The 20,803-nt window shown below is 41.0% G+C and overlaps 1 protein-coding gene across 1 annotated transcript in view; it reads right to left on the bottom strand.

Annotated features, from left to right (window-relative positions):
* Window positions 1–2,526: 2,526 nt before the first annotated feature.
* The window catches only part of STK3 (serine/threonine kinase 3), a 104,921-nt gene continuing 86,644 nt past the window's right edge, over window positions 2,527–20,803 (bottom strand). Inside the window, exon 11 of the mRNA XM_033155640.1 lies at window positions 2,527–2,891. Coding sequence (XP_033011531.1) covers window positions 2,733–2,891 — 159 coding nt within the window. The 3' untranslated portion in view covers window positions 2,527–2,732. The remainder of the gene's footprint in view (window positions 2,892–20,803) is intronic.

Genomic DNA, 20,803 nt, shown 5'->3' on the forward strand with positions numbered 1-20,803 from the left:
TTAAGGACAGGTACACAGAGCATGTGCTAAGATCATACTCAGCTGAAACTTAAAGATATGGTCTCTCTCTCTGCTGATCATTTCTTTTGACTGTTTAAAGGCTTTTCAGAATGTGTGCTGTATGGTTTGCCTGTCTGCAATGCACAGTACAAATGGAGTATCTGGTGTAAAGCCCAGAAATATTTGCAGAATAATATCTACATAGTGGTCACTATTAAAATCTTTACCAGCACTGTGTACAAGTCATTGTCAATTATAGCAAATTTTCCGGGAGGTATAGAAACACCACAGCTGCATTAATTGTTAGTCAGGGGGGGAAAGTCAAAATGAAATAAACCCATGGTCAATGTGAAAGTAATTGTACAATGACTTATGAAATGGATTGCACATTTGTACAGAAGGAGCTTACTATATTGATTGCAATAGGATACTTCTCCCCTACCGTATATAAGCACAAATCAAAGACTGAAAAAAGTAATAGCAACTTATTAAGAGGCAAACAGCCTGGTTTCCTGGCTGGCTAAGAGAAGCTCCTGCTGCCACAGTGAAAACTCTTGCTGCCATGGGACCTCACACATGTGGGTTACATGAGAAGTGCTTCTTCACACAGCCCATGGTTAAACTATGGAATTCACCAGCTATGAGATGTGGTGATGCTACCACCTTAGATGGCTTTAAAAGCAGCTTTGACAAACTGATGGGAGGATAAGGTTGTCAATGGCTACCAATCATGATGGCTAGATGCTGTCTCCAGGATCAGAGGCAGAGGAGCCAGTTATAGCTGACCTTGCGTCCTGCTTGTGGGTGTCTGATGGGCATCTGGCTGGCCACTGAAAGAAACAGGATGTTGGACTAGATGGACCTTTGGTCCAATCCATCAGGGCTCTTCTTGCACTAAGCAAAACCCATTGAGGTTGCACTGTTCCAAGAAAACCCCAGACAACAGGGCTGCAGTACCTGTGCTGACAGCAACCTGTTACTATGCAAAAGCCAGATTGCCTAACAGTTACAGGAATTTTGCTGTGCTTTTTATTGTCACCCGCACAGTGTTATGCAAGGCTACCTGTCTCTTAGGGTACTGTATTTTTCTCGCAGCGGTACTTCCCTACAGAAAATGTATTTCCTATAAGAAAATACAACTGCAAATATGCAGTTAGGATATTTAAAAAGTACTGATATGCTCTGTCTCCTTAGGGGGATTATTAAATTAGGATTCCTATTTATTGCTCACAATGCAGCAAGGTAATTAAGGCCACAACCCTATGACCACTTACATAGGAATAAGACCCACTGAACTCAATGAGACTTACTTCTGAGTACACATGGATAGGATTGCGCTGTAAGACACATACTTGCCTGGGATTTCCCCCACAGCTATTTCCTTTGCTTGAACAGCAAAATGCAAAATGAATTTTAAACTCAGCAGTTTTTGTTTTTTGAATGGCTTTGGCATTTGTCGTGAAAAGCTGCCAAAAGGGAGAAATACTAAGGGGGGAAAGCCGCCTATGCATGCTTGTAGCTATGGACCAGAATAGTTTTCTTTGGCTTTTCAATTAGTGTTTCTTAACGTATGTTTATAATAAAAAATATTTCCAATACAAGGAGGAAAAAATGGGTGAGGGTATTGGGGGAAAAGCAAAAGAGTTCAAAATGGTCCATTTAGTGTAACAGTATTGTTTTAAAGTGTGGAACCAAGTAGGCTATTAAAATAAAGAGTGTATAAATGAAAAGCAAAGGCAGGCAAAAACGTGAAACAAGAATGAGTGACCTGAATTTCTCCTCCATAATAGGGGGGGGGAGAGAGAGAGAGAGAGAGAGAGAGAGAGAGAGAACGAACTACATAGGCACTTGTCCCTTATTTTGTAAGATCCTTTTTAACAAAAAGCAAAAGTGGTAAGTTTAGGGGGAAACTGCTGGGGACGTTTCCTATTCAAATATTTGGGCCATGAATAGAAGTTGTTTAAGAGTGCGTAACCCCCATTCATATATATTTAAAAAATTTGCACAGGAAAACCTTTTAGTGGATTGTGCCCTATGTCCCTACATGAACATTTTCTCTAGCATTGCCAGTGTTATCACTAGCTCCTCAAAATCTCCACAGTGCTTAAAACGCATGAACTTCAAGCTCAAAAAAAGAAGCAAAAACAAAACCATGAATTCTAAGTGTGCACTTACAAGCCAAGTAGAGCCAACACTCAAAACCTGAGCTAAATCTTAAAATATAGTTGTAACTTTTGTTTAGAGTGTGGCCGCACACATACATTTTACTTACTCTATCACGGCTTCCACTATTAGTATCTGCAATCACTATTTATAGCCAAGAAGCATCAAGCATAAAAATAAATAAGATCACCTACGCATATACAATAAATATGCTTTTAAATGGAGGAAAATATATTGCAACTTAAGGCCCTGCATTATTGTGCAATTAGGAGATAGTTTTAGGTCTTACCAGGAACTAGACACTACTCCTTACTGTACAACACACATCATTACTGCAACATAGCCAAATAAAATATCAGGAAGTGGAATGTGAAATTTCTATTGTATTAAAACATAAAAATAGGACAGGGTTTTCACTCAGGCTGCCAAACATACAATGAGCCTTCTTTAAGGACTTCAGCTTAAGTTGTTGTGAAGCTCAAAGTCGCAAGTTTTCAAGACTTGTAGTTATGTACAGTTTTCACCAGTGTCCACTTCGCTTTGCTGCATTATCTCGCAATGTTGGAAGATCAGAAGTTCTGTTGCCTTCGTTTTTTTGCATCCATAGCATCCAGAATAGGCTGCCTCTTGGCTGTGTATCTTTGACGAAGTTCTTCAATTTCTCGTTCCATCATTGGATCCAAAGCTTTCAACCTCATCTGCAGCTCTTCCAAACTCAGGTTTTTCAGCTATCCAGATAGGAAAACAAAAACAAAAGCCATAAAGCTTATTTAAAATAAGAATAACTTAAGACTGAGCAATAGCTGTGCACAGTGCAGCAAAATGCATAATAACCTAGAACTTGACAACATATGAGCATATCTGTATCTTAGCTTGTTTTTAGCTCCCGTTTTCATATAGTTTCATGGGTAACAAACCATGAGTTAACCACAAGTTGTCCCACAGAAGATCAAACCAACCATGGCTTTTTCTCTGGTTGGTTTGGTTTGCAGTTTCTCTCACCTCGTACCTTTGTAGTTTCACATCCAACTCCCAAGAGACTGCGATATACACCCGGGGGGGGGGGTATGTCAGTGATCTACCCATTGTGTGTGGGGGGGGGGAAGAAGGTCAAAGTTGTGAGCTTTTTTTAAGGGGGCACGTCAAAGTTATTTACCTTTTGGGAACACCGAATAACGCTCACCAAAAAAAGAGCAGGGCAGCAATAACTCTGACTTCCATTTTTGCGATCCTGGACGAATGAACGACACAGCAAGGGGGGGTGGAAATGAGGAAGCAGTTGACCATGATCAACCAATATCACCCGGGGATCGACCTGTCGATCACAGTCGACCGGTTGGACATCCCTGGTATATGGGATGGGGTGCTCAAACAAAGCATGGTTAAGTAAGGGTTTTGAGTTTACATGTAATGCTAAATCACAGTTGGAACAAACCAAGGTTTGTTAACCAACAACAAACCATGGTTTCATACTGTGGTTTGTTGATGGTGTACAAACAACAGTTCAGCTTCTGGGCTAGGTTCACATGCTATCTAAAAATTTAGGAGCTTGTCATGCCTAGTTTGGCCCTAAGGCAGCTCCGTATGTTAGGAGACAGGAACTTATTGTGATACAGAAAGCAACTATTTACTCTTGCCTTACTCCTAATTTGTTTCCTATTACAGTATCTTTGCTAGCAGTGAATGGTCTGCTCACTGCTACCCAGAAACAAGAAGCTATTTTCAACATGCTCATATGGGCCTTCAGACAAAAATTCAGATCCTTCACTGGGTCACTGTTGCACCTACTCAAGGCAAGTTGTCTTGGATGATCAACACTACCTTAAAAGAATGGTCTGGATTCAGAAAAAGAAGACTGTTAAAATCAACTTCCTTCCTCTCAGGGCAGTAGTACATTAGCATTTTTGCAAAAGGAGTGCTTGGTTAATTTCTCAGGAGCTATCCAAACAATAATAATGAGGGCTATTTACAAAGAAAATGGCTCATTTGCATGCCGGCTAACTGCAGTGAACAATGAAGCTGGATTCTTGCCAGCAAGTGGGGGGTGCTTTAAGTGGGGGCTCCTCCACTTGTACTTGCAGGAAATAGTACAGTTTCAAAACAGGGGTAAAATTTTGCCTATTTTAGGGGAAACAAACCATCTAAAAGAATCAAGACAAAATCATACCCTTATGTGGGGAAAAAACAACAACACAAGTTTGATTTTGCAGTAAATTCCCTGACATTTTGAACACATGGGCCTAAGAAAGAAGCAAATTAATAAAAGCATGGTATCTGAATTGACCTGGTTGTGAATCAATACTGAATTAAGTGTATTTTTCCATCATCAAAGTTGGACCTCTTTCTCTTGAGGATATAAATATTATCTTCAATCTTTACTTTTATTGTCATCTGCAGCATACAGATTCGCAAGAACCATGAGTGTTGGGCAAGCAAAATACCATGTGGTCCTGTACTACAGCAATGTACACTAGAGTGCTTTAGGATTGGGTACAAGTACTCTACCCAGTAGATCCCATAAATTTGCCACTGGCAGGCACTCTATTTCCTGGCACATTTCCAGAGATTCACCAGTCTATGCCCACTACAAGGCAAAGGGCCAAAAGAGAGGAGCGGTAGCAACATGACAAGAACAACTGTAGTACACAATGATTAAAATATTTTAAAACAGAACAGCTAAAATAATAACATTATACAGAGGTTCGACAATAATGCTAGCTAAGACCCAGGGCAAAACTCATGTCCCCAAAGTCAGGGTGAACAAAAATGTTTTCAGTTGACATCTGAAACATAGCAGCATGTAGAATGATTACCCTTCCCCAGGGATTGCAGTGCTGTTTTTGACCTCAGAGAAGGTCCTGTCTTTAGTCACCACATCATAGGCCACTCCTGTTGGTAGGAGCACATGTGGGACCTCCCCAGTCAACTGCAAAGCACAGGCTGTGAAGGTGATAATTCAAGTTCTTGGATCCTGAGCCATGAAGGGCTTTGTGTACTACACCATGAACACCGAACATAGACTGGGGGCCAGTGCAGTGTTTTAAGGATCAGTGTTATATGACCCCATTTAGCTGCTTTGTTTAATAGTCAATAAGTGGCATTCAGCATAAGCTGCAGCTTCTAGATATTCTTCAAGGGTTGCCCAACATAGAGGGCATTGCAGGAACTGAGCATAGGTATTCCTCACCACCAAGGACAGTTGTGTTTCCTTTTAAGAACCCCAGGCTATGTATAACCTGTTCCTTCAGGGGAAGTAAAACCCCACCCAGGATAGGCCATCTTCCTAATTCATAGACTTGAGAACCATCCACCCACAACATTGGGTAGATAGAAATAAAAAATAGCTAATGTTCATGCTGTCAACCATGATTGGTGCATACCTCATTTCAAAGGGGCCAGTCAAAATATGTGCTTTGCCTCAATAGAATGTTTTTTGGCTTGATGTCCACATGTGTGTGTGCGTACATGTGTGTGTACACTGTTAACAGGCACTCTCAGGAACTACAACCTCCCATGAATAAAGGATTGAGCAGAATGCACGAAAAAATCAACTTTACTAAAGGCTCTCATGCAGAAAATGTACAAACATTTATTAAAACATTCAAGCTCATAGTTCATTCGCTTCCACTTTCCGTTTGCTATTAATTAAGTAAAAGCTACAAATAAAAAACCCATAAAACCCTCGGTTCAGCTTGGGAAGGGTAGGCTAAAGCTTATGATTTGATTATTTTCGTCATGATTACTTAGGAAGGATTAAACAGAAACTCTGTTTCCTGCTGAACAAAACTCTCTGGCATCGAATACGCCATTGCTTCATCAGATAAAAACAATTTCCTGGTGAAGCTACTCTGTAGTCCAAAAATATCCTTTGTCTACAAAATTGAAAACACATATCATACTTTAATTATGTTGTTACACTAGAAAACAATTCTGGAATGCCAAAAAGTCCTTTGTTTTTGTAAAATATCAATTGAAACAATGAAATTGCTGTTGAGAATCTCCTAGGGCAATCAACTTCTGCTACAAGAAGAGACTGTAGAAGCATTCTCTTCCTGTGAAGGCCACAGGAAATAGAAAAGTTCTTCAAATGACATTTTTATAGCTTTTTAAAAACACAACTAAACACAACAACTCACACAGACCCACGTATCTTTCCTAAATCAGACAACAGCACTTGGTGCTACCTATCCCAGCTATGGAACCATCTTCCCTTTCAATATTTTTCAGGACTGAAAGTCCACAATCCAATAATCCAGTGGTTTGGCAATGTAAGCTACTGGCCAATGTGGAGGAAACAGCAAACACAGCACAGAGCAATGTTCTGTATTATTCTGTAAGAAGACATGTAAATCTTGCACATAGGCCTGCAAGGCTTTCGTCTACCTCCCATCAGAACTTTTTAAGGTCTTATCTGCAGACAGCACACTAAATTTAGGCAGTGGTCTTTCCCCACGTGCATGTTCTTTGGATTATAGCGACCAAGTCAACCTAGTTAAGGTTCATCTCATCTTGCCTTCATTGGCAGTCCCTAGAAGATCATTATATTACATGCTTATTTGCTCCCCTTTTTCAAAATCTGCAGAAGAACAGACATTACTATTTTCCGGTTAAAATGGTCCATGGCATAAATAGGTAACTTTCCTTGATATAGCTGATGGCCGTTTCTGGTCTCTCTCCTGCTGCTTTTATAAAACAGATGCTTTCCTTAGTTTTAAAGTACACATACACACACACACACACACACGAATGAAATGGGAGCACTTCAGAAGGGCCACTACTGTTTTTCCTTCTTCTGCATTAAGGGTAGAGAAAGGAGAAATTACGCAAACATTCATTTGTCATTTGTTTCTGGAAGCTAACTAGCGTAGTTCATAATATTAATGCCGCACGTTTTAAAAGTAAATGCTAGCCGGGAAGAGACAGAATTGTGGAAATGAGTCATTTTCCTATTTGGAATCAGCAATATGTGTTTTCAAAAAAAACCTCCAAAGCAACGCTTGTAGTATTCAAGTGCCAGGGAGGTGGGCAGAACCAAAATACAAGGGAAGGCAACATTTGAGTGAAAAGTGGCATAATGTGATGCACACAGATAGACTGTTTTGTTAACAGCAGCAATGGATTTATGAAATTAAACATGGAGCTCCATAGCCAAGAGCAGATTGTTAAAAATGACATTTAAAAAATGTTAAGATTCCAAGTAGAGCAATATACCCCAACTCATCCTGACATGGTTTGAAAATTTCCCAAGATACAGCTCATGAAAAATTTACCCAAACCCGGTAATGCATTTTTTCCCCTGGTGATAACAAGCACAGGATTCTAAAATTTAAAATAAACAGAATTATTTTGAGAAATTTCTTCTTAAAATCTGAGTATGTCATACTTTTACTTCAAAGGAAGGAAGGCATTCTCTATGATATAAATTACCATTTGATTAGATGTGGCTAGTTATCAAGTAAGAAATCAGATCAATTTTGAGTTAGACAGCTATCAATCAAAGCAAAGCAATTGCCTTCCCCAGTAACACAAATATTGGTTAATTCTTGTCAATCCTACAACTTTTTGATTTGATTTATTCAGTCCCACCAACATAAAGATACTGGGAGGCAGAGAACAGAAATTGTTTGAACCTCTTTGTTTGCAGTCTTGAAACACATTTGCAGTGGTACCTCTGGATACGAACGGGATCCATTCCAGAGCCCCATTCGCATCCTGAGCAGTCCGCATCCTGAGCGCCGCGTTTGCGCATGCTCGCCCCGTGATTCGGCACTTCTGCGCATGCGCATGACGTCATTTGATGCATCTGCGCATGTGCGAACTGCCAAACCTGGAAGTAACCCGTTCCGTGACGAACACAACACGCAGCGTTCGTAACACGAGGTACGACTGTACTTGGAAGTAAGCCTCAGTGAATCCAGTGGGATTGATCTCTGAGTAGAAGAAGAAGAAGAGTTTGCATTTGATATCCCGCTTTTCACTACCCAAAGGAGTCTCAAAGTGGTTAACATTCTCCTTTCCCTTCCTCCCCCACAACAAACGCTCTGGGAGGTGAGTGGGGCTGAGAGACTTCAGAAAAGTGTGACAAGCCCCAGGTCACCCAGCAGCTGCATGTGGAGGAGTGGAGACACGAACCCGGTTCCCCAGATTATGAGTTTACCGCTCTTAACCACTACACCACACTGGCTCCTAACCATGCATAGGATCACACTGGCAATCAATACACCAATTGTCACTGAGGAATTTCAAGATGCTTATGAATCTCCAAATAGTTTTTAAAATGTTGCTCACTTATTGTTTAAAACAACAATGGCAGGAATGCACAGAAGCTCCAGTCCATTTCAGCAACATTCACAAATAATCGATGTTCTGATTTTAGATTAGATACTGTTATTAAATGGAAGACATGGAAGTCATCAGTTAACATTTCCAAAATAACTGGTGTTTAAATTTTTAAACAGAACAGACATTCACTAAGAAACAAATTATATAGACAGGGTTTTGTTTGCTTCAAACACAATTTCTTCCTAGCAACTGTTTAAATGAATCTCACAGATGCTACAGGCTTTATTAGGGGCCTTTGATTTAAAAAATATGGATAGCTAATACTGTATTTCTGAGTCATCTATTTTCCCATCTGCTAGTAATTCCAACAATGTGAGCTATCAACATAACGACTAACAATAATTTTCTATGGCAATTGCAATGGTGGGTTGCCTGTAGCACTTTCTAAGATTTAACTAGTGCATGCCTCAGATTGTTTTGAGTTGTTAATAGATTCAAGTAACAGGCACCCTTTTCTTTCTTTCCAAATCTCCATTCTAGTTCATTCCTTTGCTGCTTGTAAGAAGAATATGGTTTTATTTTATGGAGTTTAGTCCATCAAGGAGCTCATTTTATTAAAAACTGTGCTTGAAACAAGAAAAAGCAAGTTAAAGGTCAAGCAGTTTATTTCTTGATCTGAGGTCAAAAGCCAACGGCCAGAACCTGCTTATTTATAATGCCATTTGTCTCATCCAGCCAAGGACATTTCTACAAGAGTTCACACGATAACAGCTAACTGTGGCTGAGGTGACAGGAATAATGGTGTAAATAAAAACATGGTGCTATTAGATCTTTTAAAAAGCAATATGTTCTAAAGTTTTACTGACAATAGGGAAGCACAGTACTAGCATTAACTGCAGCTTCAACCCAGAAATACAGGCACCCCACAAAGAAGCCGCCCACACAAGTCTGCCAGGATGTGTCCAGGTGCACCTATTCACCTGAAAGATGCTTGGGGGCTGTCTATCTGTATTGATAACAACTATTTCCTGTTAGGAACTGATGGAAGGCTGACCTCTGTCAACAGCGCACAGTAGGGGCAAGGGATAAATTTAGTTAATCCTCATATATAAAGATTTACACTGATCTGTTACTTTCCTCAGTATATTGTGCATGGTTCCTAATCTGCTATCGGGAACTCCATCCAGCCTCAAGTGCTGGTTACAGATCTAGTATTGCAAACCCTGCACATTACTTTTTGGATCATGCATAGGGCACATCTTCCATGAGTTCTAATATGTAAAATGGCTTTAACTGCTACCAGGAATAAAGCTGCAACTATGGCAGGAAAACCATGTGAATTCTGGAGGAGTCCAGTAAATTGGTGAGAAAGAGGGATGGAAAGCAAAGGCATTAGGCTTCAAAGACAAAACCCAAGATGAATTAGTAGAGCAAGGTGCTGCAATAAAAATCTTTTCATTAGCAAATTGAGCACGTTAATCTGCAAGCTAAATCAACATGAGTGTGATGGCCTTATTACAAAGGCCACCAATCCCAAAATCACATTACAGTATAAAAGACATTGCTCTTTCTAAATCCTTCCCGCGTTCAATAAATATACTGAGTAGTGTAAGATATTCAACTGGATTATACAGAAATATAAATTGAGGCTAAGCTTTCACTCCAAATCTATAGCAAAAAGAAGAGAGACTTGCCTAAGGCCACTCAATACAGAGAGATTCAAACTAGTGACTTCCATATTCACAGCTCAGTTAGCGTACACTTAGGAGATTAATGGTTAGAAATAACTAAGTAGGCAAGCCTTGCATTATGGAGACTGTATTTCAATAGATCATCAAGTTAGCTTGCAACTTGGCTCGGCATAAAGTTGTCACTGTATAATTTTCAAAATTACAGTTTACTACTATACCGTTATTTCTCCAAGTAGAAATTCAAGATTTGTTAAGTTTCTCAAACATAAATGGAGGGATTTCAATAATATTACAGATCAACAGAGAAATAGTAATGCTTACAGAGTATTCTGAAATAGGTGACTAAAATTCCTGTTCTATGCTTAATACTGTTAAAGTTTGTTTGAAATTCCAGCCCAGATGCTACCTCAGCATACAGATGTCAACACCTGAAGTTGAGCAGAAATCAAATAATTTTGTCTCAGATATGTTCCAAAATGTCTAATAAGTCTTTCTTCAAAAGAAAGCTTTAGGGCAGGGATGGGTTGGGTCACCTTTTGCAGTCAAAGAGCATCATTCCCTCCTGGGCGACCTTCGAAGAGCCATGTGCCATGTGGTGGGCAGGGCCAGAGAAACAAAATGGGCAGAGGAACATGTAAATTTTGCTTTTGTCAGCAGGCTAGTTTCTTCACACACTCACACAGCCCTCTCTATCCTCCATCCAGGAGTCCAGCAGAGAAACATGCCCGACTGGCATGTTTTCTCCCTCCTGGTTGGTCGGTTGGCAGATTCAAAAACTTTCTCCCGCCCGAACATCACAGCAACTGATACCAAGAGGCATCAGCACACTTCAGGATCAGCAGAGTATAGGCAGTCAGCGTACAGACTCAGTAGCGCAGCATTTGGCTAAACTATGTTTATTTGCATATACACACTTGGAGCATTGTAACTCAGCTCCTTCCTCTTCAGCATCAGACAGCAAAGAGAAGAACAAAGGACAAGAATCCTACATCACGGAAACACAGTAATAAAAACATCCTGTCTCCGTCACTTCCCACAATGTGGAATGAAAACATACACTGTCGTGTGATATAAACAATCCCATGACTGCAACACAGGGAATGAATCCTAACATCCTCCCCTGATTCATGTACCGTGTTGTAGTCATCAGTGTAACTGCAACAAACATACAGATGTCATACGCATAGTATACCCCTGTATCACCCGTTCCACCCTTGGAACTACCTGCAACTGGACTAGCCTTAGGCCTTACCATCTTGCACATCTTGTTACCCTTCTTCCATGGGACTAGAGCTCTAGCTCTGTTCCTCTCTGAGGAAACAGTGTCTACCCTTACAGCCTTTGGGCATGGTTTTCCGGCCTTTGAGGACAAACCTTGTACCCCTTTCAAGACTTCAGGTTCCAAGACCTGTGTCAAGCTACTAGCTACTAGCTACAGCTAAATCTGCACCAACTGTGTCAGTGGAACTCACCTTGGTATCAGGCATCAGTACTCTGTACAAGCCTTTTCCATACCCCAGGAAGATACTGTTTCCTGCCTTGTGATGTCTCCACCCACATGTCAGACCCATCCGTTGGTCCCTTGGCACTGTCCCTATCAGAACCTTTGTCTGATACAGAATCTGTTTCAGATTCATCATCACCAACAAGGTGCCTTTGTAAGATACCCATATTGCATTCCCCTTTTGCTTTGTCCCGAACACCTTTGGTACACCTGACCACCTTCATGTCACACATCAGCAATCTGGAAGATCCATGCATACACCCTGCATGAAAAAAAATGGTTATCCGACACAGCATCATATATCTCCAACCTTTCCACCATCCCTTATGTCACAACACAGCAAGAACAAGCCATTTATACAATCGGCATGTAAAATGTCGCTTTTGTTCTTCTGGATGGTCACATGCTGTTTGTTGACATAAACAGAACAGCCACGCTGCATCAGCTGGGATTCTCTCAGCCTGCTGCGTTTTTGACCTGGAATGAAAAACACGTTAGACAACATAACGTTACAGTTTTTCAGTTCCACGGTCCCGATTCTTTGCACCTCTAAGGAGTCTCCACCCGACTGGTGGATCAGACCCTTCTGTGGTGTAAACGTGGTGAACCAGTTCCATCTTCCACAAAGGTGTGTCTTCGCCTCAGAATCTACCCCAAAACATTCTTGCACCTCTGCGCTGGAACAGCCTGTCACCAAATATGTGCTCTGCGCAAACGTCTCCTGTGCTGGAGATTTCTCCCCCGGAACAGGAAACACCTCCCTCGTGCATTCTTACTCCAAATGCCTCCCATCATGTCTGGAGCTTTGGGTTTCAGCAAAACAACTCTGGAATACTGTATCAGCCTCCCCCGGGGCGTGACTTCTGGCAGTCTGCTGAGCCATTGCCTCCCACTGCTTGTGGGCATTGGAGACAGCAAATCCTGCCCTCCAAACCTCTCTGGCATCCCGGTCAGCAACCCCCCGCCATCTTGAAGTGTCCATTTGTGACGCAGCTTCAATTCCTGCTGAACACACACACTGCCTGTTGGCATCAGACACATCCTGTGTCCCAAACTGCTTTTACAGCTTTGGAAACATAACAACTCCCCCATTCCCCTTTCTTTTCTCAGGGAATAAGGCTACATTCTTGGCAAAGTCTTGTCGTCCCATTCCCTCTACGTAACTCCAGTCCTGCTCAATCTCCATTCCAGAGATTACTCTGAGCCAGGAAAATACAAAAGCATCATAAATCAAAACAGCTTCATCTGTGCACGAGCCGCTGGCATCGGCACAAAAACAGTCCAGCATATTCACTTTCATTTTTAGGCTCTCGCATCTCCAATTACAGCTGTACTCACACAGACTGCACGCTGCAGCTGCTGGTTACCAGAGGCTTCAACCGGGACAAAAACAGCTCCCGGTCCTTTCTGCTGGTACCAAGCCTGCTGTCCTCTGTGGCCACAAACCCTGGGCCCATAACCATTGTCACGAGTAGGAGTCCAGCAGAGACACATGCCCGACTGGCATGTTCTCTCCCTCCTGGTCGGTCATTCGGGAGATTCAAAATCTTTCTCCAGCCCAAACATCACAGCGACTGATATCAAGAGGCATCAGCACACTTCAGGATCAGCAGAGTATAGGCAGTCAGCGTTCAAACTCAGTAGCGCAGCTTTTTCACTAAACTACGTTTATTTACATATACACACTTGGAGCATCGTAACTCAGCTCCTTCCTCTTCAGCATCAGACAGCAAAGAGAAGAACAAAGGACAAGAATCCTACATCACGGAAACACAGTAATAAAAGCATCCTGTCTCCGTCACTTCCCACAATGTGGAATGAAAACATACACCGTCATGTGATATAAACAATCCCATGACTGCAACACAGGGAATGAATCCTAACAAGTAAGAGGAATTATCAGAGTTCAAGGACACTTTCCAGCCAAGCAAAAACAAGCAAACGTGTGAAACAGGGCCAGTGGGAGTTTCAAGGGCCACACAGAGTGGCCTGAAAAGCCACTTTAGGGCCCTGGGCCTGAGGCTCTCCATGCCTATCAGACAACTCTCAACATGCCATCTAAAAAGTCTAAAAAGTCAACTGAAAGCTACTTTCTGGCATTCAAGTTCACTTATGCATGTTTGCTAGCTGTAGCTTCAAGTGATGATTTGCCTGTCTGCCATCCCAGAACCACCACCATAGAACTAGTGTACTACAATGGAGATGGTTCACGTCATGTGTTCGGCTCAGTGTCACGAATGAGTTATCAAATGAGAGAATAAGCAATGCACATGTATGTGTGAATGAGGCATTTTATCCTCCTCTCCTCCCACAGTGACAAGCATGCTCTGAATTTTCTGTGATCACAGAAAATACTGCCACTGAACTCACTGTGCCCCTAGCTCATATGTTTCACCGCTTGCCAGGATACCGCTTGCCCGAAAAACTTTTAAAAAAAAAATCACAACAGAAATTCAATGCCAAGACAGTCCTACAACTGAAATGCTACTTAAAGACTTTTGAAAATAGAAGAATTTGCTTCTTTTTTCAACTTAACATAGCCATTCATTCAGCCTTTACTGACATAATTTAGACAATAAAATAAAAAAAAACCATCCATAAAACATTAACTTAGATAATCAATTGTTATACCTGAACAATCTGTGGTTAGCATTAACTATGGTTTACTGAAACAAACCAACTTCAATCCTTGCCTTTTTAGAAACACAAACCACGTAATTAATATTAGCCACAGCTGAACGTTAAGACATGACAAATGGCAATTAGTTAAAAATGGATGTGGATGATTACAATCTCCTCCTTGAGACTACACAAGCAAAGAAGATAGGGGAGGGCTGGAATGCTTGAGTCCAAGACTTCTACACAACACTAAATTACAGTCTAGTGTTATGTGTGAACTAGGCCATTAAAAGGGATGTCATTTGAAACTGCCTTAAAAATTCTGAAACAACCAGTATTAGAGGCACATAGTATTGCATGGGTGATCTTCAACTAAGTTTTACTCAGAGAAGATCCACTAAAATTAATTGACCTAAATTATTAATGCTCATTAATTTCAATGACTCTACTCTGAGTAAAACTTAAGTTGAATAGCACCTCGTATTTACACTTCATTGTCATTAAGAACATCTTCAAAAACCCATGGTGATGGTCCTCTATTAAGACGTATGTTGTATTTGCATGGTCTATGTAGAAATTATGCAGTTAGGGCTGTCTATTCTGAATGTGGAATAAGTGAACCAACAACCATAGATGAGTGTTAGGTTACATCAGTGCTTTAGCTGTGAACAACAGAAGTTTTATTTTGAAAGCACAAAATGTTCATCTATAAAAATGGTTCACAAAAATTGTTACAGTAAATCTAGCTCATCCTAACTAGGAACGCTTGCTGGAGATCTCTCTCAAGTTCTTCTGAAAACTATTTGAATATACGAATGTATCTTAGTTACTATGATAAATCTTGACTTATATGGAAGTAGGAAAAATCAGCCCAGTTTAAAATCTGCCAATTTCAGAAGGGTCTAGGAAAACAAAACTTAATTTAAGCAATATTATCCACATATTGTTTGTTAACTGCACTTTATACAGAAAGCCACTGGTGGTCCCTTAGAATATGATCTTCTGTAATAAATATTCCAGATGCCTACACAAGTCGGTCTACTACTCCTGCATCTTTTTAAGCACAAAAGATGAGAGAGAAGGATAGAGGGAAATGAACAGATGAGATGGAGGGGTGAGTACATCAGCAAAGACAGTTAAATGGAAGGAGTAGGAAGGATGAAAGAAAGGCAGTGTGAGAGATGAGAGGGGATGGTGAGCAGGCCAACAAGACATGGAGAGGACAGGAGTAATAGTGATGGTGACAAGTGTATGGACTCCATAAGCAGAACAGGAAACAAGCTAGTCAACTACAAAGCTAAGCTTTGGTAGAGAATACAACATAGCTACAAGCATTACACTCCAGTGGGACAAGGTCTATGGCTTCTGATGACTTCTGTTTCTATTGTATCTTATTGCATTTTTATTGACTTGATTATATGTTTTTAGATTATAGCCTTATTCTCTATTTTGCTCACCACCCAGAGAGCTCAGTGGCTGAAAGTAAAGAATAAATAAATCCATTTTCCTTCAGAAAAAAAGCTTATGGGTAGAGCGGAAATTCAAATCCAGATATGCAATCATTGTGTACAGCCCAAGTTCATCCTCCGGCTGCCTAAGGAGCCCAATCTTTCTTTGCCCTCACAAATTTTCTTGGGTGCCTACTTATAAATGACTCACTTAATGCTGATTTCCAAATGACTTCAGGCTGTCAAAATGCCCCCAGTCCTGCATCTGGTATGCCTCTTCCTTTCCCATTTCTGTGCTATGTTACAATTCTCATCACACACTGGTTTGTTACAAATCTTAATTGTGCCTATGGTCAGCAGAATGGCACCTATTAATCTTGTTGCACACTGCACATTTGATTGCTTATTTGGTATTTTAATGGACAACAAGAGCAGAGGATGCATAAGGTGAAGAAAATGCTAAACTACCGTTTTGAATTAAGATTTAAAACTGTTGTTATAAAATAACCCCTCAACCAGTTTATACAATAATTTCCATGGGACAAGGTAAGAGTGCACTGCTTGCAACAGTTGCTAAATGAAAACAATAGTATTTAAAATTTTAGCACAATTATTTCATTAAAAAATAATAGATATTGGGATAGCCATTTACATATATGGTTGGGGGGGGAGGGTTCCAAATCCAGAATTATAATACCATCATTAGCTGTTATATTTGTCTCTGACTTAAACCCAAATGAGCAATCCATTCACAAGCTCTCATCAGCTGGTGATTGTGATGCTTTATTTAGAATTAATTATTTGAACGTGGCATATTCCATTGACAACTTATTCCATGAAGTACAAAATAACATCACTTTATTTGATCAGCTCCTTTAGATTAAATTCTGTAGATACTTTAGTTACTTGGAAGGATGGGGCAGGAATAATACTCAGCTGAAACAAGTGTAATACAGGCAAAGCCAGTTTTTGTTTTTCTACATAAAAGCATGATCATAAGAATATAGCATTATTTCCTGTAGCATTATTGCTCATGAATTGATATACTAATAAAGTTATAAAGGTTTACTGCAAGTCTATAAAACTGGACAGGAGGTAGGTTTATGCCCTACCTAGATAACTGACTGCAACACCCCTCTCATATGCACCCCCGTCATTTCATTTCCCCCCTCCCTCCCTCTCTCTCTCTCTCTCTCTGTGTATGCACACTATTCTTTCAAAATGATTGTGGATTTTTTAAAGGAAGAAGAAGAATAAATATTCCTCTTCTGCCACTTTTGGATCTTGCACAATTAGGGTTCTCCCAACACAGGGACAGAATGTACTTCTCCCCAAGAATCTGCCATACAGTAAGTGATGGGGGAGAAATCATCAACATATACAGATTACTTGCAGTTAGGGATGAAAAAGAATTTGATTTGGTTGACACTTTTAAGCAATCTAATTCACGACTCCCACACTAATACATGGCTCAAAACATAATAATCTTTTGGATTTCACAGTACTCTGAATTTTAGAATATAATTCTTAGCTCAAAAATGCACACTTTAGGGTAAAATATGTTTACAAATGCATATACGGAGACGAAATACATATCTAAATAAGTATTTTGTATGAAAATAACATTTAAATAGGAATTTTGAATAGATTAATATGGATATGGGATGGAATGGGGTTATGAATGTGAAATTGACATAAACAGGAAGTAGACTGATCTGTCCATCCCTAGCCTTTGTTGTTGTTGTTCAGTCATTCAGTCGTGTCCGACTCTTCGTGACCCCATGGACCAGAGCACGCCAGGCACCCCTATCCTCCACTGCCTCCCGCAGTTTGGCCAAACTCATGCCAGTCGCTTCGAGAACACTGTCTTTGTCCATGGAGTTTTCTTGGCAGGGATACTGGAGTGGCTTGCCAGTTCCTTCTCCAGGTGGATCACATTTAGTCTAAACTCTCTGCTATGACCTGTCCATCTTGGGTGGCCCTGCATTATTATTCAAGCCCCTTCACCACGACAAGGCAGTGATCCATGAAGGAGCCTACCCTTATGATGAACTTAATGTGGACACAGCTCAGTGGATGACAAGAGGACAGTTCGTCATTCCATCTCAAGTCAAAAGGCTCTCACGTAGCAGGCTAGGAAAGGTTTGTCTGAGACCTTGAGAAGCCATTTCTAGTTGGCCATTGCCCAATAGTCTGACTTGTTTTTAGGCATTCATATGGCCCTCAGTGATGACCCTGCTAGCAAATGCCTTAGTTGCAGGTATTTAAGCAAAGGCGGGGGGGGGGGGCATCTGTATGAGATGCTGCAGTTCCAAGATTTCTGGACTGAGCAGAGGATTGGACTAGATCACTTCCATTGTCCCCTTTCAACTCTAGCACTGTATGACAATGTTCTCAAGTAGGTATTGTAGGAAAAAGCTGGGAACAAGGATCATGTCACAGCAGGGACTTAAACTTGGATCTCCCCTTACAGGTAGGTAGCTGTGTTGGTCTGCCATAGTCAAAACAAAATAAAAAAATAAAAAAAAAATCCTTCCAGTAACACCTTAGAGACCAACTAAGTTTGAGCTTTCGTGAGCATGCACACTTCTTCAGATACACTGAAACAGAAGTCACCAGACCCTTATATATATAGTGAGTACAGGTTTTCCACACCTATCAGCCAATTCCCACCACCCTTCTGAGTAATACCCCTCCCCACTCTCTCACTATATATAAGGGTCTGGTGACTTCTGTTTCAGTGTATCTGAAGAAGTGTGCATGCACACGAAAGCTCATACCAAGAACAAACTTAGTTGGTCTCTAAGGTGCTACTGGAAGGAATTTTTTTATTTTTTTATTTTGTTTTGGCTCTCCCCTGTTCAACATTTTCAATACTATACTACAGATGAGCAACACTGGGGGGACCTAATTCTCCTCTTCAAGTAATTTTATTTCTCTTTTAAAAATTTTAATCTGGCAAAACCCATACCTTCCCAACTTAACAGTTTCATGCCCCCGCCCCAGGGCATGAAATGCACAGAAAACAGCTCATGTCTACCTTTTGGAGAAATAGGTCCATAAGCTTTCAGAACTGACAAACAAAAGGAAAAGGAAAGGAAAGAAGCTCTGCTTCTACACTAAGAATTACCTTTGCCTCTATTTTTAGCTTTCAAGCACCTGATTAAGGATGACTCATCCTTCACCTTCCTAAAACAGCCATAGAGAACCTCAAAGCTCAAAAACAAAAAGCAAACCCTCTTCACCTTTTCATCCAGAGGGACCACCGTATCCATCTTCATCACAAACTCAGGCTATCTAGATCGTGGGTATTTCACAGTATCAAACCCTTCCTCGGGCAAAATACAGCTCATGTTCAAGCACCATTGCATCAAGTCACCAAACTGTGGCTACCACTTGGGAAACTTCAAACAGCTGTCTGGGGGAAACGGAGGCATCTTCTGAGATGTACGTCCTTGGAAAAAGGCAAGTATGCACCCACTCCTCTGGTTTTCAGCTTTAATTATTCATGTCCACAGTGTGTGAGGCAAACTGAGCATCATTCACCAGTCTGAAAATGATATTAGAACCTGAGGAGTGATTTAGCCTATTTACAGTTGCTATAGAAACAAAAAGGCAGCTATCTGTCTAAAGCAGCAAAAGGAGCTTGACACAACAGTTAAAATGACAGGAACAGAACAGGTTGAACCAGGAGGCTCTTCAGTTCTGCATCAAAATGTTGTGTAGAAATACATCGTGAATTACAGATCTTACAACAACTGCATATATTAAACCAAGAGTGTTGCTTATGTGTCTGTTTCTGCCTGTGCTGGAGGATATCGACACTGGGAGCAGATAGAAAACTGCACCAAGGAACAGCTTCCAAGCACATTCTTATTCTTCAGTTCTAGACCTTGTTTAATCTAGATGTCCCAAGGGTAGAATATTGGCACAATCCAAGCAGTCAGAAGTTGGATGGTATGAAGCAGGAGAAGCTGCAATGTGCATGACTCCTATAACAACAAGGCCAGGTCTACACAAACCCAGAAACAAGCAAATTCCTTCCTCACCAGTCATCCCCAATATGGGTGATGGCAGCAGAACAGTCATGAACTGGTGTCATTGGAGATGAGGAAAGAAAACAAATCAAATATAAAATGCATAAATTGAAAAACACAAAGAATGCTGTGAGAACAGGGCCTTTGGCAGAATACTATGTACTATCTTCCCCTGTTGAATGCCACTGTAAACAAAAACGGCTTACTCAGCCTAGTTCACAGTCCATCTTGGTAAATCTTGTTTCCTATAAACTCATAAGAGAGCTGTTCTTTGGAATCCATTTCTCCTCCAACTTAATTTGTTCATCTGCTTTTCTGAGGCTGTGCCTGTACATTTATTTAAGACATCAAGTGATCTGCTTACGCCTGGCTCAGAAATTCAGAAGTCCCTTCTGACCTGCGCATATCCTACTGCTGTGTATTTCAAATGACAATGATCATATGCACAAATTACCGTTGAACATGAACCAACATAGTTTCTCCCCAAAGTAAGAGCTGGGTTGAGTGTCAAGGCTGTATAGTTCTTTCACACCTCTGCGTATTGTGTATAGAAAGTAACATTTAAAGAGAGAGAGATTCCACATTTATTTGAATGCAGAATTTTACTTGCAATATAGAACCTTATAATAAGGTAAATACTGAGATCTGACGGCTGGTATGTTTTCCATGTGCCATCACACTCTGCCCTCATACGATGCAGAGAGAGAAACAAGCTGTATCAGCGAGGCGTCGATACAGCTTGTTCCTCCCTCTGAATCTTTAAACTGCTATACTGAGGAGTGTGCAGCTGCCCTTACCACAGCCGAGCAGTTAAAAGAGCCCACATATTGGTGCTGGCTCCCGTGAGCTGGTGGCAGGGTGGGGGCTCCATGAAACTGCTAAGCTGAGGGGAACACGGTTGGCACTCCCCACAGTGAGCCCTGATGAGCGGGGGGAGCACTGAGGCTGTCTCAGCTGGGGTGGGGGAACCTTCCCGATCCCCAACTGAGCTGTGCAAACAAGCTGCGTTGTCCCAGCCCATGAGTGCGTGGGTGAAACTGCCTTAGTTCCCGAGGTGAG

This window comes from Lacerta agilis, chromosome 7 (assembly GCF_009819535.1).
Source record: "Lacerta agilis isolate rLacAgi1 chromosome 7, rLacAgi1.pri, whole genome shotgun sequence".
Classification (NCBI taxonomy): Eukaryota; Metazoa; Chordata; class Lepidosauria; order Squamata; family Lacertidae; genus Lacerta; species Lacerta agilis.